The following is a 25,154-nucleotide window of genomic DNA, read 5'->3' on the forward strand; positions in this document are numbered from 1 at the left end:
GTAACTCTCAAACCAAATGCGTTACTCAAAGTATATTAATATATATATTTGAACACCACTTTAGTCCAAAAGTGTAAGCTAATGGGTTTGAGTTGACTTAGGTATATTAAGTATTATTTGTTGTTTTTTATATTTTCTCAATGTAAAACTCAATACTCATTACTCACAACAACTATGCATGTTACAATCACTTTAGCGTACGAGTAATGCTATAAGTTACTCTTGTGTCTCTTTTGTGTCACTTAAATTTGATATATATTTTAAAATCATCATTGATTTTGTGTTTGATTATTATTGAATTTTGATCAAATAATAATTTTAAAAGTTGTCTCATTCTTAGAATAATACAAGAGGGACACACGAGTAACTTTTAAAATTACTCTTAACTTATCTATAGTTTTCATATCCATTATTTTAACTCGAAATATTTATCTCATATCTCTCTTCTCTCATTTTGTTTTTTTTTTTTTTTGCACATTTTTATTGGTATTTTGTAAAAATTATGAAGGTAGGTAAGGGTGTATTTTGTAAAAAAAAAATAATATTTTAATTGTATAAGAAAAAATAAGGAAAGTTGTTGTGAAGTGTATTTGGATAGGAAAACAAAATATAGTTTTGTTTCTCAAATTTAAAGAAAATCAAAAGAAAACCGTTGTGAATGCTCTAAGATCATTGACGCTCGATGTTCTCTCCTCATTTTAGTTTTTTTTTTTTTGTTGGTATAAATCTCAATAATGTACCTCAAAAAGAGATTTGTGCATTGCAATGTTTTAAGCTAAAAGTTATGGATAAAGATTAAAGAGCAATGCATATGAAAAATGTAAGAGTAATGCTATAAATCTTCTTAGAGTCATCTTAAATGTGATGTGACTTTTAAAATCACCAATAGATCAAAAGTCAATAAATTACATCTCAAAATCAATAATAATTTTAAAAGCTACATCACATTTATGATGAATCTAAGAGAACTCTAAAAAAAAACTTATAAAAACTTATAACATTACTTAAAATGTAATGGCAAAGCACTTGCGTCTTTTTGGCATTTACTTACCGGGAAAGAAATCTTTTTGCTTGGTTATACACCTAAACTTCCTTTCTAGGTTATAGGGAGCCCACTTCCACCTCATTTTTCAACCTCATTGACTTTTGAGGTCGATAAGGACATGGGGTTTACTGCAATGACAATTGACGAACGATTTATAGGTTCAAAACTTTTTTCATCTTGTATATATATATATATATATATATATATATTTTTGATACAAAAGTATTAAAAAATACTCAAAATTATTATTATTTTTTTATTTTTACGACACATTTAAACATTTTTTAAAATAAAAAAGGAAAAAAATACACTATAAAAAGCATTAACAAACATAATTAAGTATGCTATAACTCTATTTAAAGCGTGCAAGCTTTGTTAAAAGTTGTTTGGAAAATTTTAGGTTAGGTTGATATATGGCTCTTGCAATGAGCATTATTATTTGATTGTTGCTGATTGAGTTCTCCAAAATAGGCAAAAATAAGATAGAGTTTGTCGTTTGTTAGAGTGGGCCAATGATGGATAATTATGATGCCTAAGTCAGTTATTATCATGAAGATGAATAGTGACTAAGTATGTAATTAATCCAGACTTAAATTGTCAGAAGATGTTCATATTCGGTCATCATATGGTATTTATAGAGGCCGAGCCTTGAATGTTGTGATGATGGCTAATCCCTTATATCTTGCATGCTATGACTAGGGAATGGACTTGGTGATGCCAAATTATACCACGTGTCGACGGGCTATAGCGCTTGCTTTCCTTGGTTTAAAGAGTTGATAGAACGTTAGTCATGTCCGAATATTGTAACTTGTCAAATCGTTGTAGCTATACTTTGATACTGCCAAATAAAGAGTATAGTTCATGCATAGTGCATGTTTTCAAGGTTTTACCACTGGATGGAACAATTGGACTGAACAATTGGATCTCAATCCCGGTTGCTAAGGGTTCATCATTAAGGAACCGGTCGCCTAGACTCGATCATGACCGGGCTCAAAAATGGCAATCGTGAGTGATCGCCGATGAACTTGCACGAGCCAAGTCCTCTTCTTATAGCATGCATGGGGCAAGTGGGGGCTTAAATCCTTACAAAAATGAAGACAATGGCTGTTGTGTAATCGAAAGGATATAGAGTTATTTGGAGACACTATGACACCAAAAACCTAGATTGCGGACAATCAATAACTTTATTAAAATTTAAGAATATGGTTTCCAAACATTCTAAGATTAAAAAAAAAAAAGGTTTAATATTTTAAATATTATGTAAAGTGTCAGGTATATATATATATATATATAGTAAAAATTTGTAGTGCCAAAAAAAAAAAAAAAAAAGGAAGAAGAAGAAGAAGAAGAAGAAGAAGAAGGTCGACACGGACGTGACATAATAGAAGCCCCTGGCTTCTCGGTTGGCATAGGCGGTGTACTTGACGCAGTTGCGAGAGGGCAACATCTCTGAAATCTGAATCACGCCCACCGTATGTTTGTATATATGTCACAACGACAAGTAGCAAGCTGTACGTACCTCCAGCCTCCACCAAATCCTACTATTTCGACAACTCCACTTACGATTTCAGCACCACCTAAAAAAAAAACAAAAAACTACGAGCCAATGCGACACACACTTTCATGTTTTTTACTTCCACTCTCACACATTTTTAAGTGGTTTTATTCTATAATTGAATCAAAATTCAATAATTATGTATATCACGAACCCAACTACAACTTCTAAAGAGAGAGCTTATAAATTGTTATGCCAGTTTAAAAATGGAGGAGTAAGAAATTTGATTCCTCTAAGCCTCCTAGTAGTTTTGCTCTTGATAATAGTTAGCACGATAATATCCATTTAAACACGAATAGCATTTCAAATAATTTGTTACAATTCAAACACTAAATGTGAGAGCATTTGTGGAGCCTATATACCGGAAAACCCACCAAGTGAAAGGATTGCCTAAAACTTGCTTAGTAAATCATTAAAAAAAGAAAAAAAAAAAGAAAGAGAAAGTTCACATACTCCTCTTAAATTATCACTCAATTGAGAATATCATTCTCCAAGTTTTCAATTGAGACAAAATCTCATCCAAACTACAAAAAAATGTTAATGTCCACCTAATGACAAAAATGCTCTTAATGAAAAAAAAAAATAAAAAACCATTTTTTTTCTTAAAGAATTTTTGTTTTATTGAAAAATTTTATTTTTTCTTTTTTGAAAGAGATATTGTTAATTTGTTAGTATTTTAAGAAAGATATTACCCAAAATTAAAAGTTTGAAAAATACATTGTCAAGGTAAATCGAGAAAGGTAACTTTTCTAAAAAAAAAAAAAAAAAAAAAGAAAAAGAAAGAAAAAAACCTAGTATAGTATAGGCACTTAAGAGTGGAGACCATCCAATTTTTGTCCTAGGGTGAAGAGAAAAGAAAAGAAAAAGAAAAGAAGAAGATAAAAAAGTGTGGAGTAGAGATGAGCGAGTAGCAGCGGAATCTTAGCTGGATGCATCACACGCTTAATTTACTCCCACCTTTCCCCTACCGATTCACCCTTCCTTTCCACACTCACCTCACCCTCCCCAACCTTCCACTCTCTTTCTCCCCATCTCCGTCTCCCATCTCCCATCACACACACACAGAGAGAGATTCCAGTGAGGCAAATGACAAACTACTCCCTCCCTCTCTCTCTGCCATAGCTTCACCGCAGAGCCACAATGCCCACCTCCTCCTCCTTCTTCTTCTTTTTCTTCTTCTTGCTCTTGATCTCCTCCGCTCCCATTCTCGGTCGCAGGAATCTCCTCCACCAACCCTTTATCCCACTCGACGCTCTCCCTCCTTCCCAACCACCCTCCTCCTCCACTCCCCTTAAAACTCCCACCACCACCACCACTTCACCCAAACTCCCATTTTCCAGTTCCACCCCCAACCCATCTCCCTTTTTCCCATCCTACCCTTCCCCACCTCCACCTCCCTCCCCTGCCTCCTTTGCGTCCTTTCCTGCCAACATCTCCTCTCTCATTGTCCCCGAGCCACACTCCGCCAAACACACCTCCCCTAAGCTCGTCGCCTCCGTCGCCGTCGCTGTCTCTTCCGCCGTCCTCCTTGGGATAGCCGCCTTCCTCTACTTCCGGCGCCGGCGGAACCGTGAGTTCGCCGACGACAAGACGTCGAGATCTAACAACAGCAACAGGTTGTTCCCAGCAAATGTGGAGGCCAACAAGAACACCCCCACCGGCCGCGAGTCCGAGTTTCTGTATCTGGGCACTTTGGTTAACTCGCGGGGTGTCGATGACGTTCAACGTCCCGCCAATAGGAGGAGAGTTGATGACAGTGGGTTGAATACTCGGAAGCTGGACTCCCCGGAGCTCCGCCCGCTTCCGCCGCTGGCTCGGCACCGTTCGAGCGATGGCGAGTATGAAGCGGAAGAAGAGGAGGAGGAGGAGTTTTACTCGCCCAGAGTGTCGTTGGGCGGCACTGATTCGGGGTCGCGGAGAGCGTTTGTGGTGGCGGACGAGAAGAAGAGCAGCGAGTCCAGTTCGGTTTCGGATTCGTCTTTGACTTCCGGCTCGCCTGCTCGGTCTCACTCCATTAGCCTCTCGCCACCGGTCAGTTTGAGCCCCAGAAGATTGCAACCCAAGTCTGTACCAGATGTTGTTGCTGCTGCGCTGTCTTCGTCGTCGGTATCGTCGACGCCGGCGAGGCACCCAGATGTGTCGTTGAGAGCTTGGAATGAGAATGTGGAGTCTTCGGATGCTTGGGATCAAATGTCTCCTCCGCCTTCGCTAGATGTTTGTTCATCGCCTTTCAATGCTTCGGATCGAAATCATAGAGAGTCTCCGGCACCTTCTTCACCGCTAACTTCTTCATCACCATCTCGAGCTTCTTCTCCAGGCCGTGATTTGGAGGACAACGCACCCAGAAGATCCAATGTTGAGCAGTCTCCACAGAGAACTGTCAGTGCTTCACCATCACCATCACCATCACCATCACTATCACCACCTGCTTCGCCAGAGCGTGATTTGGAAGTAAGTGCACCCACAAGATCCATTGTCGAGCAGTCTCCAAAGCGAACTATCAGTGTTTCATCACTTACTTCTTCATCGCCATCTCTACCTTCTTCCCCAGAGCGTGATTTGGAGGAAAACACACCAAGAAGATCCAATGTTGAGAACTCTCCAGAGAGAACTACGAGTGCTTCATCACAGCCTCATCCTATTCCACCACCTTCATTACTACCTTATTCATCACTATCCCCATCACCATCTCCACCTTCTTCGCCAGACCGTCCAAGAAGATCCAACGTTGATCAGTCTCCAGAGAGAACTGTCAGTGCTGCTTCATCACAGCCTCGTTGTGTCCCACCTCCACCACCACCACCTCTCCCTCCGCTATATACGCAGAGACACTGGGAAGCTCCAAGTGCTTCAACACCTATTGCTCAGCCGATCACTAAGCCGCCATCACTCATACCGCCTTCGAGGCCTTTTGTATTGCAAAACCCAACAAAGGTTTCTCCAATCGAGCTGCCACCCAGTTCCACATCCACAGAGAAGAGTGAGGAGGAGACCCCCAAGCCCAAGTTAAAGCCGTTGCATTGGGATAAAGTAAGAGCCAGCTCCGATCGCGAAATGGTGTGGGATCACCTCAGATCTAGCTCTTTTAAGTAAGATTCAGATTTTTTTGCTTTTCTTGTTTAATTGTTATGGTTGGCTTATAAGCTCCGATGCTCTACTTTTTATATTTCTGGATTAAATATGAAGAATTGGGGTGTTTGCAGATTGAACGAGGAAATGATTGAGACATTGTTTGTGGTGAACACGCCAAACCCAAAATCTAAAGAAGCAACCCCACGCTCGGTGCTTCCCTCGCCAAATTCTGAGAATAGAGTGCTTGATCCCAAAAAGTCACAGAATATCGCAATTTCGCTGAGGGCGCTTAATGTGACGATCGAGGAAGTCTGTGATGCTCTTTTAGAAGGTATCTATTTTCCCATTTAATTTTGGTTGATTATTATTGTTCTTCCATGAATTATGAGGACCTGGTTGATTTGGTTGGTTGGTGTGATTTCTTTTGTGTAAATGTGATGATTTGGACATTAACTTTGATCTACTTTTAAAATGTGAACTTTAATTGCTTTGATGTCTAAAGTTTTTACTTTGTAAATGGGTTCTTAGATCACTAAGCTGGGTGAATCTGTAACTCTGTTTTTACACCCTTTTGCTTCTTCTTTGGGTGAAGTTACTTCGATTGAATTAATTCTCTTGTGAAGTTTCTAATTATGACTAGAATTGCGATGTTGTAAGGTCTTGAGTGGTGGTAGTTGATAGTGATAGGTGCAGGAATTGATGTCTAAGTGGAAGATTAATAATACGCCGAAGGTGGATACAGGCTATACCTGTTCAACAAATGCAATTATTGGCCTCCCTTTTTTTTGCACATATAGACTAGCTAAAGATTGTTTAGGTTGTCTTTATTGCTCTTTTATAGTTTCATCCGTTAGTTTCATTCCTTCACCTTTAAAATCAGTTATACAAAGCTTAGAACTTTTTACTAGAGCAAGTTTCATTAATTCATTTATTGATTATTTAAGTATTTATTCTTTTGGCTTCTTCAGTTTACCTTTTTCTAGAGAACTTATTCGTCCCACTTTTTCCTTGTATTTTTCATTTTGTGTGTGAACACTTTCATCATCTACTGCTCCGTGGAAAGTGAATTTTCTGTCTTTTTTCATTATCTATGAATTGAATGCTAATGATAAAAGTTGCCAAACTTATATTTCTATCTGGTAAAAGCAAACCCCAGAAATTTCTCTTAAAAACTTGAGACCATTTTCTTTGTTCCTCAAGAAGATAACTAGATAGTTGGTCGGGTGCTGCATCAATTATCTGTTATATCTTCCTATGCCCGTTTGTCCTTCAGTGAAGCAAATGGAGCTGTAGACGTTCTTTTGCTTAAAGATATCCCTAACTGATAGGAGTTTTTGCATTTATTAAGATACTGAATTTGCAATTAAAGTGATTATTATTATTTTTTTCTTCCCAAATATTTCAGGTAATGCAGATACACTTGGTGCTGAACTCCTTGAAAGTTTATTGAAGATGGCTCCAACCAAGGAAGAAGAACGTAAACTGAAGGAGTACAGAGGTGATTCAGCAATCAAGCTCGGTCCAGCTGAGAAATTTCTGAAGGCACTGCTTGATGTACCATTTGCATTTAGAAGGGTGGATGCAATGCTTTACATAGCTAATTTTGAATCTGAGGTTGAGTACCTCAAAAAATCTTTTGAAACTCTAGAGGTAAGTCAGCTCAACTTTCTCTCTCTCTCTCTCTCTCTCGTCCTCATCCCAAATGAAAAATCTGAGTCCTTTTCTACCGTTTTCTGTATGATTTTCTTTTCATGTACGATTATTGAAGTTCTTCACCAATTGGGTCACCTAGTGGCCTATGTATGCATGAAAGACATTAGTGTATAAAGAACTCTTGCATAAGTACAGCCAATCCAGGTGGAAAATGTTTCATTTTGTCCACGTACGAAATTCATGCTATAGTTTATTATTTCATTGTTGGTTTGAAGATGGGCTCTAGTTTTTGAATTTTATTGATCCTTTAATTTTAGCCCTCATGTCTCATCGGCTTTCACCTTTTGCAGGCAGCCTGTGAAGAACTGAGAAACAGTAGGATGTTTTTGAAGCTTCTAGATGCTGTGTTGAAGACTGGGAACCGCATGAATGTTGGAACAAACCGTGGTGATGCCCATGCCTTCAAGCTTGACACACTTCTCAAGCTTGTTGATGTCAAGGGTGCAGATGGAAAAACCACTCTCTTGCATTTTGTTGTACAAGAAATTATAAGAACAGAGGGGGCTCGACTCTCAGGCACCAATCAAACTCCAAACTCTACTCTGAGTGACGATGCCAAGTGTAGGAAGCTTGGCCTACAAGTTGTTTCCAGTCTTAGTTCAGAGCTCACCAATGTGAAGAAATCTGCTGCAATGGACTCTGATGTGCTTAGCAGTGAAGTGTCCAAGCTTTCTAGCGGGATTGGGAACATCGGTGAGGTTGTGCGATTAATCGAGACAACGGGATTGAATGAAAGCAGCCAGAAATTTTCAGAGTCAATGAACAGGTTCATGAAAATGGCTGAGGAGGAGATTTTCAGAATTCAAGCCCAAGAAAGTGTTGCTCTGTCTCTAGTGAAGGAGATTACAGAATACTTCCATGGGAACTCAGCTAAGGAAGAAGCTCACCCTTTCAGAATCTTCATGGTAGTGAGGGACTTTCTTACCGTTCTTGATCGGGTCTGCAAGGAAGTTGGTATGATAAATGAGCGAACAATAGTTAGTTCTGCCCATAAATTTCCTGTTCCAGTGAACCCAATGCTGCCACAAGTTGCACCAGGATTCCATGTTAGGCGGCAGTGCAGTTCCTCTGATGATGAGAGTGCATGTTCTTAGCATTATGGCTCCTGTCAGGGTGTGGCCTTTTTACTGCATCTTGCAAGAAACTGCTTGAAAGCTTGAATGGTGCGGCCGAGTTGTAATTTTATTTATATTTTCTTTTTCTTATAATCTGTATAAAGCCATGTAAAAGATTTTGAGGTCATCCTATAGATAATATACAAAGAAGAATTTTTTCCATGAAGAACAAGCCAGGAAGCCGAATTTTTTGAATATGTATTGTAAGCCTTCGAACATATGTTTATTATCAGTGTACAAATTGCAGTTAGCCAATGGCCTTGTAATAATTCTTCCAAAATAAATTTCACCAGTGGCCTTGTAAGATATGAGATTTGTGGGGGACACAAGGGTTCTTTCTTCTATGTTTTGAAAAAGGGAAAAGAGAAAAAACTTTCGATTCTCCATCCATCTCCACCTTGCAAAATGCTTATTTCTGTATGATTGATTGAAAATTGCTGAAGCTGGATTGCATTGAATAAACTTCTTACAGGAGGATATCCAATGGTTTTTTCACTCACCGGAGGCAAGCCAAACTCTTCATGTGCAGCTTTAACATCAATATTCGAGTAACCCTAATTGCATTTCCTGTAAAAAGTTCTTTGAAGGTAGTTTTGGCATATTGTTATATTTAAACATATCAACCTCAAGATTGTAAGGTCGTTGCACATAAAATCGCTGGCTCCTTGAGCATAAAATCATCACTTACAGTAGCTTTTTATGGTAGAACATTTTTGTTGAATTGAGAATTACAACTTTAAGTGCTAAAAGTTCCACAAAAAAAACCTAAAAAAAAAAAAAAAAAAAAAAAAGGAACCCTCACTCTGGTTGCAATGTAGGGCATAAAGGATGCTCCTGAGCAGGCTGCTGACACACCCATTGTTCATAATACAAGTCATTTCAGCCAACCAATGAAACCATCTAAAAATTAGTAGACGTAAAATAGGAATTGGATAGCAGAGGTCTAATCTGCATAATATCAGTCCAGGAGTTCATAACATACGGGTTTTTTTTTTCTTGGGAGGAAAGGAGTAGATAAGATGTGTTAAAATTTCAACGATTATCTAATTGTATGCCTCTGCAGTTTTATTTCAACTCATTCTATAGCATAATCAAAGTTTCAATAATAATCAGCATAGCCACTGCCCAGTTGCCTCATCTGATTTATTGTATGTTTACTTGATCATGCCTCTGCAAGGCCTCAGCATCCATGCGCTCTAGAATACGGCGGGCTTCTTCCTCCGTCGCTGGAACCACGCTTCTGATTCTCAATCCATTTTTCATGGCTTTTGCCTCCGGCCGTAGGGTGAAAGTGAAATAGAAAGTATTTGACACCTGGTTTAGATGTATGTGAACAGACAAGATATGCGATTAAATGAATAGGAAATTCAAGCCATTATGAAACTGATACTAAAATTCAAGTGGATTGGGGAAACTGGGTGTTATAGGCCTTCCAAAATTAATTTCTATGAAGATGTTACAATAGTACTCTAATTATTCTATGAGTACAAATTATAGCTTTTCAGTTGTTTACAGTTTGCAGGGGTTTACCTCACTAGACCTCAGTTCAGGCCTTGTAACATGAGCAACAACTTCAACATTGATTAGAGGCTGATCAGGATTCTCAAGCTCCGTGTACAGAACACATGATTTGAAACGCAGGAAATCTCCAACATCCACCTGCTCAACAGGCATATATCTTTCTTAAATAGATTATAATATAGTAAATTGCCTCGAGGATATGCACAAATGTTATCCATGTCACATACAGGCTAAATCCCAACAAAATAGCCACAATATGGTAGTGTGACTACATCATGGGCAAGCTCAAACCAGTGTTGCAACAAAATGCTTATAGTCTTGAGCATGCAGCAATGGAATTGATAAATAACCAATTGTTATTGATTCTTTTCGAAAAACAGAAAAGGAAAAAAATTGTGGCGGTACCCTTTATTTTCAAAGCCCTAGAAACAATATCTGAAGGTATCAAATGTGGCGCACAATTGAAATTATGATTTTTTGCAGTGCTTTCCAAAATTACGAGAGTATCTCATATTTCCATGCACACATTACACAATGTTGCAATCCGGTTCTGGGATGAAGGTAACTTTTCTGCGAGAGTAGTTATACGTGCATTATTTTGAGCTTGCCAACCTGTTTTATGTCAGCCTTCACTACGTCTATTTATGTGACTAAAAGGGAGTAAGATGGTTGTTCAACTCTAGCATAGGGGCTTGGGAGTTGCAAAGTTAAAAGTGATCAATTGGAATCCTTTAGATAAGATGCTGTAGCCTTATGCAATGAAGGGAGACCAGATGAGGAGGTGGGTTTATGGTTGAAAGATGGAGAAGAAATAGAATTGGATTTGGATCTCTTCTGAAGTGACTTATGGGGTTGGTTTCTGGAAGGGAATTAGAAACAGGTGGGCCATTTGTAAGCATGTTATGGTTTGGAGCAGGACATGGCAGCCATGTGCATCTTTGGACCACTGGTGTAGTAAAGCCCCTTTAAAGAAGAAAAAGAAGAAGAAGAGACAAAGTAAAAGAACTCTCATATGAAGAAAGAGGAGACGAAGTCCACCTCCCAATCATGCAACAACCTGATCAAGTTAATGTCCCAATGAATCACATCATTGCTAACAACCCTAAGGTCAGCCACTAGAGCATCCCTATTCCTTGCAAGGCAAAATAACTCCGAAAATATTCCTTCAAAGGACGATCTCCACACCACACATTATGCTAAAACTTGGTACAAGAGGCAACACCCACCTTAACACTAGCAAAACTAGAGAAAACATCCCACCCCCTCCTAATGTGTTTCCAAAGACTCACCTTGTAAGGTTTAGTGATGACACCATTAGTGCACCATCCACCTGCCAAACTCCCATACTTCTTATCTACTATCTGTCGGCTAAAGGCCTCTCTCCACAACAAACCTCATAACCACTTTCCCAAAAGAGCCTGATTGAAAGTAATCAAATTCCTGATCCCCAACCCTCCAAGCTGAATAGGCGTACAAGCATTTTTCCAATTGACAAATTGAAACTTAGACTCATTATCCAAACCATCTCCATAAAAAATCCCTCTGAGATTTTTCTAACCGATTAGCAACACCAACTAAGATGGGAAAGACGAAAAGGAAATAAGTAGGAAGGTTGGAAAGTGTGCTCTTAATCAATGTTTACTCAACCACCCTCAGACAAGTAAAGTCTTTTCCATCCAACTAATCATCTCTCAATTTTCTCAATTATCTATCTCAAATAATTTTAGAACGGAGCATCCAACGGGAAGCCCAAATATGTTATAGGCAAAGATGAGACCCTACTACCTAGAATACAAGCCAACTCACTCACATTCACATTCAGCACATTAGGCAAAGAAGTTATAGTTTTTTTTTGATAGGTAGGCAAAGAAGTTGTAGTTATAAGCGGTGACTAAGGAGTACAAAAGAGGATAAAAAGAAACATCTATAGATTTCAAAACACACACACACACACACACACACACACACACACACACACAAAAAGAAAAAGAAAAGAAAAGAAAACCATACTTTACAGGATATAAACTTTATATGTCAAACATTTTTTCATATTTGAATCTTTAACGAACTTTCTAGATTTGTTGATTCCATATTATACTAATATATTCATAAAAAGAAAAAACTCTGTCACAAGTCATCGAGCCTACGATTATAAATCTATTCCCTGTTTTTTTTTTTTTTTTTTTTTTTGGTATGATTGAGCAGAAACTTCTGTTCTAAATGTTGTCCTTTTTCGTCTATCTTAAACTTTGGTGATTCTTTTAATTTCACGAGTTAGTCCCCTCAGGATTTTTTTTTTTTTTTTTTTCAAATGTTGTACTCTCCCTGTGTACTAGGACTGTTCCCTTGTGCTTTTGTAATAAGATGTTCATCCTAGACCACACAAAAGAAAGAAAGAAAAAAAGGTCCTCCTTTTGGGGTTTGGGTGGGGGGGGGGGGGGGGGGGGGGGGGGTGGTGGGAGGGAGAGGGGAGGGGAGGGATATGCTGTCTGAAAAAAGAAAGGATGCTAGTAATACTCACAGGCCTTAAGAAATCAACATGATCAACTTCTAGAAAGCAAGGAACCATTCCAGCAAAGGCATAAGCTGTAGAGAACGCCAATTCAAATGCTCTGTGCATCAAAAACCCTCCAAAGATTCGACCATGGATGTTCCTCTGTTGTGGCTGGCAAATCAAAGAGTTTTCTAGGCGAGTGTCCCGTAGAAGAATGCTGTCTCTGTCTGCCAAGGCTGGCATGTCACAGAAAATCCTGCCCTCAGCCAACAGGGTTTCAAGTCTATTTACCCCTCCATTCTCAAATTCCTTTCTATCGCCTCCTCTCTTCCTTTTCCTTAAATTATTTCTTTCTTCAGCTTTTTCAAAAAGGAACTTCTCTCGATCAGTTTCCGGTGAGAGCCGGTTCACTGGAGCAGCTTTCCCGGTCTTGGAGTCACGAGCCACAAATATGAAGTTGGCGGTCAGAGCCATTGAGTCTGAAACATCAGAGCCCTCTGCGAACAACTTGCATCATTAAATGACATGTAATAGACGATAGTCAACTTCATACCAATAGATCTACAACTGGAAGGAGGTCTAAAGAAAATATATAATTAGCTCAGTAGAATGATGTTCTGTTTAATGCTTTTAGTGACTTGAAGAAATCATGCTATATACTTTCTTAGAGTTAATTTAGTACGTTTATGAGGAGCTAAGTCCCAAGATTACTAAAAAAGTAAAAATTAGGATCATAATTTGTCCGGAATGATTTAGGAAAGACAATAGAGTGTTTAAAACAACTCAACTCAAGTAATCCTTGATCCCCACGAATTCAGGTCATCATTTTTTCCATTCAAGCTCAGGTCAGGCCAGTCTCTCTAGCACAAAAGGAATTTTTGTGACAGTACAATAAGTGTCACTTCTGATTACCATTCTTATGTGGTAGTTTGGAATTAATTTACTCCCAGATTTCACCTATGCACTCTTAGATTATTTTATTTGCATATATCATGATGCTGGGTGACGAATTGGAGAAAAGAACATACATTAATCAACCTATAAATTGCAAATTTTGAGAGTCAGCATTCCAAACTATTTCAAAGAAAAGAGAGTAGGTCCCGTCCCCAAACATAATGTAAGAAAAAGATTAAGTGCAATGACATTTTATTTAGAGAAAAATAACAAGGACCTACTAATACTTTGAAGTGATAATTGGTGATATTTTAGGTTTAGAATAAAAGGGCAAGTACAGGATAATTCTCAGATGAAAGATTGAAATAGGTTGTATTAGAGAGAATGTGCTTTAAAGTATTGTTATTGTCGACATATTAAAGTACGACTATCTACGTTTAAGGAGAGAAATACATGCAAACAAGAGATATGATAAATAAAAGCTCTAATTAAGTAATTTTCTTTTTTATATAATAATAATAAAAAAAAAAACTGACAAAAGCATCAGCAGTACTCATAGAAGAATTTAAAGGTCTATGACAGAGATGATCTGAAGAAGGAAAGTGAAGGGTAAGCAAGAATTGGAAAAAGAAAAATTAAAAGTCCATGCTTTAACTCTAGTAATGGATTTCCTTAGATAAAATTAACTCTATAATATTGGGACTGGGGAAGTGATGAAAGAAATTTATATTGTATAACCAACAAACTCAAAGCAGTACTCCAGAGGTTTCTAGCAAGGTGGCTCTGTTTGTTAATGTGTTTTGATTTGAAAAAGTGTTATGATTTTTTTTTTGTGTGTTTTTAAGAGTGTTTCGTATTTGAGTTATTTGTTAATGTTTTTGTTTGCAGAAGAGAGAACAAAAGGCAGAAAACAATTTTTTTTTAATAACTGGAGTTGCAAACTTTTTCAGAGGAATATACAATTTATCCTTTTTTTTTTGTTATGATTTATCTAATCCCCATATGAAACATCACAAAAATGAAAAGAAAAAGGAAAAATACAAATTAAGTAGTGAAATTTCTAAAGTCACAATGACAACACTTGTTTGTTCAGAATAAAGTTTAGCTTCCATGGGGTTTCAAAAACACAGTAAAATAACCTTTTTCTAAAATCAAGTTCTTCTCTGCTTGATTAGAAAGGTATGAATGACACAAAAAAGGTATAAGATACCTGAAATTCAAACTTTTTTATTCAAAAATACAGTAAAATAACCTTTCTCTAAATTCAAGTTCTTCTCTGCTTGTTTTTTAATATTAGAAAGGTATAAGATACCGGAAATTCGAATTTTTTATTCAAAAAATAAAATTTTATAGTATATCTAACAGTTGAATCTCAATAGAGCCAAATTCAGGTGCGGAATTATGTTGGTTAGTTGTGAAGGGATATCACATTTCAGAAATATGGCTAAATCCAGATTATAGTCATAGTACCTTCAGTTGACTGAGCGACATCCAGTTGAATCTCAATTGACGAGCGGCCAACCCATATAACAGAACCCACTATTTTCAGATCAATGTCAACACTAATCGGCTTCTTCAGCACAATCTTGTCGACAGAAGCAGTGACCAGCAAGAGTGGCCTTGTCGTGCTATCGTCATCAGAGCAATGCTAATCCACAAAAACAAACAGATATTCAATAATCGCAAAACATATTCCTCACCTGGAAAAATCTTCACCCAAATCCAGAAAACCAAGCAACACATTTCCAAATGCTAAATTAAAACAACTAAATAATAAGCAATACCCATTTCAACGTAATAAGCAATAATCCCATATGCTAGCCTGTTAATCACAACCCATTTCAAACAACGAAATAATAAGCAATAACCATGTGTTGAATTCTAGTAAGCTGCTCAAATATACAGAGAATCCAGCAGTAAAAGCAAAAAATCAGACACAGGGTTCCACCTACTCACCTTGACAGAGATGGTGCCGGCCAAGGCATCGAGGTCTTCGAGCAATTTCCCGATTCTGACCTCATTCCACGGGTCCCTATACTGCTCTCTCAAGATATAGTCCGACGAGAAACCATAGAAAATTGTGGTGCGGCTCTGGGAGGGCGTTTTGGTGAGCAACTCACTCTGCGGAGGAGCGTCTTTTGGTGGGTCAAGCAGCCTCTCAAAGATGTTGGACCTCGCTTCCCACAGAGCATTTGTGACCGGTGATTGGTACATTCCCGGCCAAAGGCCAAGAGGCTTTCGTCCCTTGGACGAATTGGCGTCGTTGTTGAGCAGAGGAGAAGGGCTCTCGAAAGGCGAAGCATACGTTGAGACGACGGGTATGGTATTGGAAGAAGGAGAGGAATTCAAATCCATGGCGTACTGGAATTTCTGTAAGACGAATTGGGTTTTCGAAAGAGGGCGTAGAATTCAAAGGGAATCACACAAATTTGTTGGTGAAAGCAAATTTGGTGAGTTAAAGAAGGGAAGGCTTCTCACAATTTCTTGGAAATGGAAAGTCAATGGTCAGTGTTCTTTCTTTCCTTAAAGAATGTTAGTCAATGGTCAGCGCTGTTTTTTTTGTGAAATGGGTAGGTAGCATGCCAGCAACCTTTTATTCTCTTACTTTTTTTTACTTTAACACTTTATTCTTTATTTTTTAATTTGATAAATTTAACACATGTGTTTAAGCTTGAGTGTGTTTGAATTTGATACACTTTTTAAGAGGATTTTTTATTTTTTATTTTATTTTATTTTTTTTGATTTAAAAATATTTTGAGGTGATATAAAAATGAAAATAATTTTGAATTTTTTGTGAGTATTTTGTAGAGAGAGAGAGAATTATTTGTTAATGTTTTGACATTTTCATTAAAAAAAAAAATCATGTCAAAAAAAATATATAATAAAAATAAGTATAGAAACATTATTATATTCATTTAATAAATTAAAAAAAAAATTTATATTCCTCTATTAAGTATAACTCCAATATTATTATATTCTTTTAATTAAATATTTTTAAAAAACCAACAGATTTAAATTGATTTTATTATATTATAAACTAAAATCTATATTTTATTAAGCTTGGGGTATGCATGTTCTTTTGCATTTAGACATTTTATATTAATAGAGGAATATAATATTTTGTTTTTTTTGTTTTGTTTTATTTGTTGGTTTGGAAATACTAAAATATTATAAATCTGTTGGTACATAAAGCCGGAGCCGCCCCTTGCTTTTTTTATTTTTTTTTGTTAGTTTTCTATTTTTTTTTTTAAATTGCCACATGTCAGCTTTTCATTGGGTTAACGTGGACTTCCATTAATTTTTTTTTACGGAAGTTGGATGGGAGTACCAACTCTGTTTTAATCAATAACCAAAATACTATCTGCGATAAGAATTGAAACCGATAGGACAAAAACTAAAATCGTTAAAATACAGGGAATAAAAAAGTATTTAACCCTAAACTTTTTCAACTACCCCACTTACTTCAAAGTTGATTAAACGGCTATGAATATAAGGGATCTTACACATCTCACCATCTTTACCAACCGTCTACCAACGACGACCGAACTGAAATTAACTATCAACCAAGTTTTGTGGTTCGAAAATCAGTATGAATTTTTTATATAAATATCGGTTCGGTTAATCGGTATAATTTTTATTTTTATTATTTATTATTTATTTTTTCTGGTTAACCCAACCGTTCCTGCATAGTAAAACGGAGTCGTTTTAAAAAAAAATTAATTGAAACTCAAGACTGCGTCGTTTTAAGCTTGAATATAGCCGAAGGCCCTAAGCTTTCATTTCAACCCTAACTCCTCACGCGGCTCGCGCCTGCTGCCCTCTCCACCCTCCATTCTCCTGCGGCCCTGCCTTCTAACTCTCTCTCTCTCTCTTTCTCGCCTCCCGCGGTCGTCTGTCGACTCTCTCTCTCCCTCTCGCTTTCTCATTGCAAGCGGCAAGCCGTCGTGTCTCTCTCTCGTCTCCCATCGTCTCCCGTCTTTTCAGGTATAGATTTTTCGAGTTACTTCATTTTCTTTGATTTTTATTTTTTGAACTAATTGAGGGTTTAGATTTTTATTCTTTGATTTTGCATTTATTTTCGAGTTTGTTTATATTATTAGGATTTAGGAATACTTAGGAATGAAAATGATAGATTTTTAGTTTTTTACGCAACCTTGATATGATTTACGCTACCTTGATTTTTCCTGCAAATAAATTTTCTTCTTTTGGATAAGCATTTGCTAATTGCTGTAATTATTCTTGAAATTTGTATTGCTGTTGGCCCTTGTTTTTCTTCTCTGTCTGTGTCAGGTTTTGGTTGTTTTGGACCTTTAGGTATGATGTATAGGCAGGGTGCATGGGGTGCATTCATTGGCATTTTTTTTTTTCAGAAGATTGATTGTTGTTTGATTAAGTTTTTTGCATCTTATATTCTTATTGCTTTCTTACTTGATATTACTTATTTGTGGTCTTTTACTCTTTTATATTGATCATTATGTTTATGTTTTGATTTGTTTGATTATTGAAGGAAGAAAATTTAAGGAATTGAAGGTAATCCATGTTGGAGGTGGCTTAGTTGAGACTTTATTTATTATTCTTTGATGGATTCTAAGTTTGCCAAGGTTTGGGATTGTCTGAATCTACCCATTTTTGTAGGTTCTATGTAGAGAATCAATTTATATCCCTGCAATTTTCCATTAAAACAAAAGTTTCAAACTGTTTATTTATTATTCGAAGTTCTTTCTGAAAATATATGTGAAAATACATATATTTTGCCTTTGTTAAAGCTTGTAAGCTTGTAACCAATTTGTGAAATGCATACCAATTTAAAACCATGAGAACAATAGAAAATAAAAATAAAAATGATAGGAACCCAGGGGTTTCTATCGATTGAAATAAGAAAATATAAAAATTAGAGAGAGAAATCGACCGCTTTGAGGGATCGAACCTCCAATTGATTAGTTTGAATGTTGAAAAATAGGAATTTCATAATGGAAAACACTGAAATGGACTTTAATGGATGATATAGTTTGAACATTAAATGATTAGGGGATAATGTTAGGGGTAATTGCCTTCTGTTCTTATTGTTTGGATTTCTTCTTCGTAATGATTTTTAATTTTAATTTTTTTTTTCTTTCAGGAATTTGGATTTGTTAGTAAGTTGAAAATAAGATGAGAATAGAGAAGTGTTGGTTCTGTTCCTCCACCATATATCCAGGGCATGGTATTCAGTTTGTCCGCAATGATGCAAAGGTAGAATGGTTATTTGTTTCCGGAATTCTCTATCCTATGTTTATTCCATTGCCATATTTGGGCTGTTTTGTGCAATTTGTTTTTTGTTGGGTCCTGCCATACCATTTTTTTTATTTTCTAAAGGTTCTGCTGCTATGTACTTAGCTTCAAATATCAGAGTCAATCTTGTGTAATTCATCTACTGGCATGACATCTCTGACATTGACTACTAAGATCCGTATGTTCCATCTGTTGGAACCATTGCCAATCTGAATGTCTTTAAGTTGTTGGGTGTGTCATTTATGCTTATTTTCTAGACGTTTGCTATGTCAAAGTTTCTATGTTGCTTCACTAAAATTCACAGTTGAGGGTCTTGTTAAATAGAGGCTGCATTCCTTCTAAAATGCCTTAGATTTGGTGGCATATTCTTCATTGGTTCATACTATTATTTTGTGCCTTTAGTGGACTAGCCCCTGATAAGTGATCCTTCTGCAGATATTTCGCTTTTGTAGATCCAAATGCCACAAGAACTTCAAGATGAAGAGGAATCCTCGCAAGGTGAAATGGACCAAGGCCTATAGGAGGTTGCATGCGAAGGACATGACGAAGGTAAGCATGCTTGGTTTAGCTTATCTCTTTCATCTAATTTTGTAATATTTTCCTCTTGGTTTGACAAGAAAAGATCAAGTGGCTATCTGGTTTTTACTTGTCTTATTTTCACATTTTGCAGGATTCTACCTTTGAGTTTGAGAGGAAGCGTAATAGGCCAGAGAGATATGACAGGAATGTCACAGAAAGCACGCTGAAGGCCATTAAAACGATTGATAAAGTCAGATCAAGGAGGGAGGCCAAACACATTGAGAGGAGGTAATTTTTTTCTCCTTTGGATTTATGTGTTCAAAACCATAATAGGGTGATGAGCATCATTTCACTTGTAACTGTTATGTTTGCAGAAAGAAGGGAAAGAAGGCCCAACAGACGAGAGAGGCAGTAAAGGAGCTGGAGCAGAGTATCAGCTTAGTCAAAGCCCCGGCTGTTCTCAGAGTGGATCCATCTCTTACTCTTCCAAAGATCATGGTCAAGGTATCCCAAGGACAGGAGAGCCAACGCATGGAAGAATGAGTCCTCAGTCCAGTCCAGTAGGCAGTAATGTTTCTGATCGGTGGATCTTTTGTGTTATTGAGAAAGAAAAAGTCTTTTTTTGTTTTGTTTACTTTCAATGCTATGAATGAATTTGTTCAAGAATTCTTTCTCCAAAGACTAGTGTTGATGGAAAGTCAAAGTTCAGGTGTTCTTCCTTTCCTTAAAGAAAGTTGGTCAACGGTCAATGCTGTTTAATTAGGCTATGTTTGCCATTGGCTTTGAAAAAGGAAGTGGTCTCAAAATGTAACAGACTTGATTGATGTGAGAAAAAAAGTAAGAATGTTTTGTATAAAAAAGTAAAAATTTTGTGATTTTTTTATTTGAATAGTAATAAAAAATAATTGATGCAATGTAAAAAGTAAGAATGTTAAGGATTGATTTTGAGATGAATAATATAAAACTTGTCTTGAGTCCATTAGCAAACATAGTCTTAGTAAGAAGGGTAGCCAACATGTGAGCAATCTTTAATTTTTAATTTGATAAATTTAACACATGATCTTAAGTTTGGGTGTGTTTGATACACTTTTTAAGAGGTTGGTTTAAAAAGTATTTTGAGGTGATATAAAGATGAAAGATATGACCAGTATAGTAAAAGGACAAATTTGTAAAAATGTAACTAATGAAAAAGACAAATTTTCAAAAAGATGGGGCAATTTTCTTCGACAATCATGTTGCCCTAAAATTGCAAGTGCTATAGCATTGCCAATTACAATAATACTACAAATTCCTCTTCAAAACTTTCTAGTGCATATGAAGAACATTTCTGAAATATGTGATGTCATTGAAACTTCTATTCCTGCCTCCTTTAGCAATTTTCTTTTTCTTGGAATTGTTCCTCTTCCCCCTTGTTTTCTGTTTCCTGACTGTTTTTACAATTGGCTGCAGACACAAAATCAGCTTCTAATAAAGCCTTTAACTTATCCTCATTATCCTGGTCAACAGATGTACTTCTAGTTTCTGATGTCTCTACCAGAATGTTTATGCCTTGTTGCAAGAATTGCTGACTCAATATAGGCTCCACATTTGGCCTTCTTGACAGCAATCTCTTGGAAAGTTCTCCAATTGTTGACATATTCTTCTCAAGCTCAGGTTCACTAATAAGGTGAAAAAGCAATAATCAATTCAAAACATACGAGATTATGAGAGTAATGCATGAGAGTTACATAATCAATTCAAAACAACTATTGTATGTTGTCATCAGATGTCTCAATAGTTCCAACTACAGTGTAAGCCCCATAAAAAAAAAAGAAAAGAAGGGCTGGTTCACTTGAAGAGAATCTTTTCTATAATAAGACATGATCATGTTGTGCATGAACCGGCTCTATAAGATCCAGTAGAATAAGTGATGTGGTGGTATAACGCAGATTCTGTCTTATATATTTCACTTACATAATAGTAAGGAAATGCATTCATTTTTGTTGCATTGACTTGATTTATGATATATGATACTATAAGAATGAAACAAGGGATCTAAAGAAGAACAAAGGCTAGACTCTATTAGTAGCAGGTAAATTCTTTGTATCTAAAAAGCCCCTATATTAATTATTTTTGGGGAATAAAATAAAATCGCAAGGTATGAGACGACCCGGTTGTGTACTTTCGAGTTAGATTCATATCCATGAGAAGTTAAAAGACATTTTAAGATATTACCATAAGAGGACAAAAATCCCTTGGGAAATAACCTAAGAAGGCAAGGAATATCAACCTCCATTACACTTACCTCACACCCAAAGCAGCAGAAAGTAGCTTCAGTTCATCAAGCATGCAGGATACTTCCTGCAATAGGCTTTCATCATCAAGGTAAATAGTGTTCTGAAGGCTTGTACTCACAAGGAGAATACTTTTGTCCACATCCACCTGATATTTACACAGGAAAATTCAGTATGGATCTCATGTGCATATGCTTTTCGCTAAAGTCGAAAATAATGTGAAGCAATTTGGCATTACCTTGATTACTTGAGCATTGGGAAAAAAGCTCTTTGGATCTCTACCATTCTCCAATGACTTCAATGCTTCAAGCATTTCCCAAAAGTAACTACAATTCATTGGCAGCTTGCTTCCATTTATGTTGTTCAAAACAAAGTTTGAAGGTACCAGTTCACAACCCTCCTGATCATCATTGCATGAAGAAAGAACTTCACTGCAAGAATTAGTTGTTTCCACTTGAATAATTCCAGTTTGACCTTGCAAGGCTTTGACTGTCTTTGGAAACAAGACTCTTACAATGTCCTCCCTGCACTGTTTTACCGTCATATCCACAAAAATGGCATCAGGACATAGAAATTGTGAACAAGTTTTTCCCAAACTCACAATTACAAGAGGATTGTTAATTTTTTTAAATGCTTCAGCAATCACATTTACATTGTTCAAATGGTCCAATCTTCTCCCAAGGATATCATAAAAGTCAGATGGAAGTTCCTCAGTAATATAGCTCCTATGAAGCAAATCAAAAAGTAAATATGAATAATTGCCATAGTTCAGCTGAGCCAAACATACTATGGCAACCAATCTCAACACCAGCAGTGGATAGTAGACTTTTGCATTTATTCTAGACATTTTGATCCATTTCATTGTACCCTCCTTATCATTAATAAGCGGCATAACAACTTCACGGACAACAAAGTCATAGATATTTCCAAGCAATGGTTGCACTTCAGCCACTGAAGTGGAATCTGGGCTGGTATCTCCCTCTTGGTAGATAAACCATTCAGCAAAAGAAGACTTTGAAGTGATGAAGTAACCCTGAAAGCATGATGCCAAAATCAGTAGGTGCTCAACAAGATGCAAAAAACAACCAGGTGACATATAGTCCTCTTCATTCATCCAGTCTGCCCTGTAAGTATTTACCAAAGCTTCCTTGAGTGTCAGCAGAAGGGATAACACTCTTGGCGCTACTATTGTTAGGCACGGTACCGAGTGGAAATTTTGATCCCATATCCACACACACAGTTTGAATGAAGGTCTTCCAGGAGGAATTCTCATGAATCCCATCAAACCTATCAAAAATCTCCTTAAATAAATCATTGTCAAGCTTACCCAATCCAAGAATTACCATTACAACTCTTCCAATTTGCCCGTAAGTCAGCCTACCTGTTGAGCTGATGTTTTGATGTATCACTTGCTTCAGTAAATTCTTCATAACCTCAGTTCCTCTCAAAGAAAACATGTTCTCTGCCAATGATATCTGCCAGTCCAGAGAAAATATGTAGCCAAAGATATTAGTGGAAAGTTCAACATATTGCCGCAATGTCTTATTGTCATGGTCCCTTAGGTCCAGATACTTGGATTCCAAAAGAGACTTTGCAACCTCATGGATACACGTAAGAGATAAGCTTTGGCAGAACATGGAGAGGGAATTCTTTAATGATAAATCATAAAGGGCTTCAACACTGCCCAAAACCTTCATACCAACAGAAAGTAATTCTGAACACCAGTAACTTCGAGCAGTTGAAACAAACTGGTAAAAGTTGATTGAAACCAGCTTCCCATTCCAATGAACAAATCTATTATCCAACTGTCTCACCCAATCAGCTTCAGGGTTGAGCAAAAGATAGATGGCTTTTTCATTATGAAACTGCTTCCGCACTCCAAAGAAAATCAGGCAAAAATCAACATATTCTTTAACAGCTTGGGTTTCAGGACATCTGAGGAATTCAATAATGTTTCCAATCTTATCTTTCCAAAGATTCCAAAAGCAAACCAGTGTTTCTAAAGAAATCTGATTTGTAGCGATCTTCTGTTCCGAATGTTTTAACAGATTGGAAACAAAATTATCTTCCCATACATACTTGGAGGACTTTGAACGCAGATGAGAATCTAGAATTTTTCGAGCGCATATTATTTACCACCAACACTCTGATGTCTCTGAGCTGCATTTAAATAATTTTTCATCATGGACAAGTTATTCTGGTCAGCGCAACTCTCTAGAAATTCTAGTTCAATTTTGTCTATTTCATTTCCCATTATAACCACACCAAAATCTGTAGTTGCAAGTTGTTTCCAATGCTTAATGTACTGAAAACCCATGTCAAATAATTTTCCTTTGGTGCAAACTTTCAAACAGTCTGAGAAAAAATAGCCCCTGGCATACACATCAGCTGAAAGTTCATAGCATCCGGCTAGAGAAAAGCATTCCCCAGCTCTTTTCAGCTCAGACTCACCACATTGTTCCAAATAAAGCCTCCCTGAAACAATAAGTTGAAATGTTCGAAGTCATCTACCAATCTCAGATGGGAACCAATACTAACTCAGATTTTGACACCTCAACTACAGCATAAAAAAGTTACCTACAAATAAAAAATAGTATTCATGATAATTTTTTGGGTATCATCAAGGGACCAATTTATCCACGGAAATTCAGAGATGAATTAAAAAAAAAAAGTCTAGACATCACATGGCAATTTTCGGATACAAACTATAGAAGAGATTCTAGGAAGATTGCAATAAATAATGGAAAAGAGACCAATGTAAACAGTACAAAGACTCCAGAACTTCACATTTTAAAGTGGAAGAAAAACCCAAAACTGTAGGACAAGACATCCAGGCTCCAATACACACTGACTAAGAGAAGGTGAGATGAAAAATTCAATTTTGTGCAATGCAACTCAAGTTTTGTACTTGAGTTGATGGGCAGTTGCACAGTGTTTACTTTCAAGGATATAACAGAGTTTACCCCAGTTCAATCTGGCCACTTGATGATACTCTTATCATATTGTATATCGGCAAGATTTGAACCTATGACCCTTTAATAAGATTGAATTACTTACAACAAAAAAGGATTTGAACCTAAGATCTGGCCTTACTCTACCTGAAAACTTTACCACTTGAGCTAAGGCCCAAGCACCTCTCGCCACTAACTGAAGTGCAGTGTCTTAGGATACACTACATAAATTATTTGGCCTGTTCCTATAAGCTGCTGACTGAAATAACTAGTTGCAAACAACCTAAGCTCTGAACAATGTTCTAAAGTCAGAAAACCTGCACATGTTATACCTGCTGGATTATCAGAACACATTATGGAAACAACTTATTTTGATCAAACAGCAATAGTAAGCTATACAATGTTTGATACATTCCCACTATAAGGTCGCCCCTCCCCCAACTTATTTCTAAGAAGTTGACATCACCCAATGCTGGTTCAATCTAAGTGGGGCCTGGGGAGTAGTTTGGATGTGGTCCTACCATTTTCTCATGAAGCAGCCGTTCACACTGGAATGTGCACTTGCACTTGGCAGCCCATGACATTACCATTGCACCAGACAATCGCCCCTCTCCCCCAACTTATTTCTTTCATAAAATCCAGCCATGACACAGAATTCCAACATAGACCTATCATCTACAAGTTGTATTTTATTAAAACTTCCAACATTACAAAAGGTTTAACTCGCAATT

The 25,154-nt window shown here is 37.0% G+C and overlaps 4 protein-coding genes across 4 annotated transcripts in view; 2 read left to right on the plus strand and 2 right to left on the minus strand.

The window, feature by feature from the left end:
• The first annotated feature begins 3,526 nt into the window (after positions 1-3,526).
• Positions 3,527-8,806, plus strand: LOC132179822 (formin-like protein 1). The gene is made up of 4 exons (XM_059592607.2): positions 3,527-5,689; positions 5,804-6,003; positions 7,078-7,322; positions 7,676-8,806. Exons 1-4 carry the CDS (start codon positions 3,741-3,743, stop codon positions 8,477-8,479), a joined length of 3,198 nt encoding a protein of 1,065 aa, XP_059448590.2. The 5' UTR covers positions 3,527-3,740; the 3' UTR covers positions 8,480-8,806.
• Positions 8,807-9,411: 605 nt separating this feature from the next.
• On the minus strand, positions 9,412-15,947 carry LOC132168100 (Thioesterase/thiol ester dehydrase-isomerase superfamily protein). The gene is made up of 5 exons (XM_059579180.2): positions 15,366-15,947; positions 14,880-15,057; positions 12,543-13,012; positions 10,031-10,159; positions 9,412-9,814 (listed from the first exon to the last, which is right to left on the minus strand). Exons 1-5 carry the CDS (start codon positions 15,762-15,764, stop codon positions 9,644-9,646), a joined length of 1,347 nt encoding a protein of 448 aa, XP_059435163.1. The 5' UTR covers positions 15,765-15,947; the 3' UTR covers positions 9,412-9,643.
• Positions 15,948-17,207: 1,260 nt separating this feature from the next.
• On the plus strand, positions 17,208-19,807 carry LOC132167008 (putative ribosome biogenesis protein RLP24). Its single transcript, XM_059577896.2, has 5 exons — positions 17,208-17,393; positions 18,529-18,641; positions 19,116-19,229; positions 19,351-19,487; positions 19,574-19,807. The coding sequence occupies exons 2-5, from the start codon at positions 18,561-18,563 to the stop codon at positions 19,740-19,742; spliced, it is 501 nt and encodes a 166-aa protein (XP_059433879.2). The 5' UTR covers positions 17,208-17,393; positions 18,529-18,560; the 3' UTR covers positions 19,743-19,807.
• Positions 19,808-20,306: 499 nt separating this feature from the next.
• LOC132176600 (uncharacterized) overlaps positions 20,307-25,154 on the minus strand; it is a 43,574-nt gene continuing 38,726 nt past the window's right edge. The window contains 6 exon segments of the mRNA XM_088512954.1: positions 20,307-20,606; positions 20,608-20,857; positions 21,484-21,620; positions 21,711-22,653; positions 22,655-23,606; positions 23,609-23,947. Coding sequence (XP_088369080.1) covers positions 20,505-20,606; positions 20,608-20,857; positions 21,484-21,620; positions 21,711-22,653; positions 22,655-23,606; positions 23,609-23,947 — 2,723 coding nt within the window. The 3' untranslated portion in view covers positions 20,307-20,504.

Source organism: Corylus avellana, chromosome 2 (genome assembly GCF_965113065.1).
Source record: "Corylus avellana chromosome 2, dhCorAvel1.hap1.2, whole genome shotgun sequence".
In the NCBI taxonomy this organism is placed as follows: domain Eukaryota; kingdom Viridiplantae; phylum Streptophyta; class Magnoliopsida; order Fagales; family Betulaceae; genus Corylus; species Corylus avellana.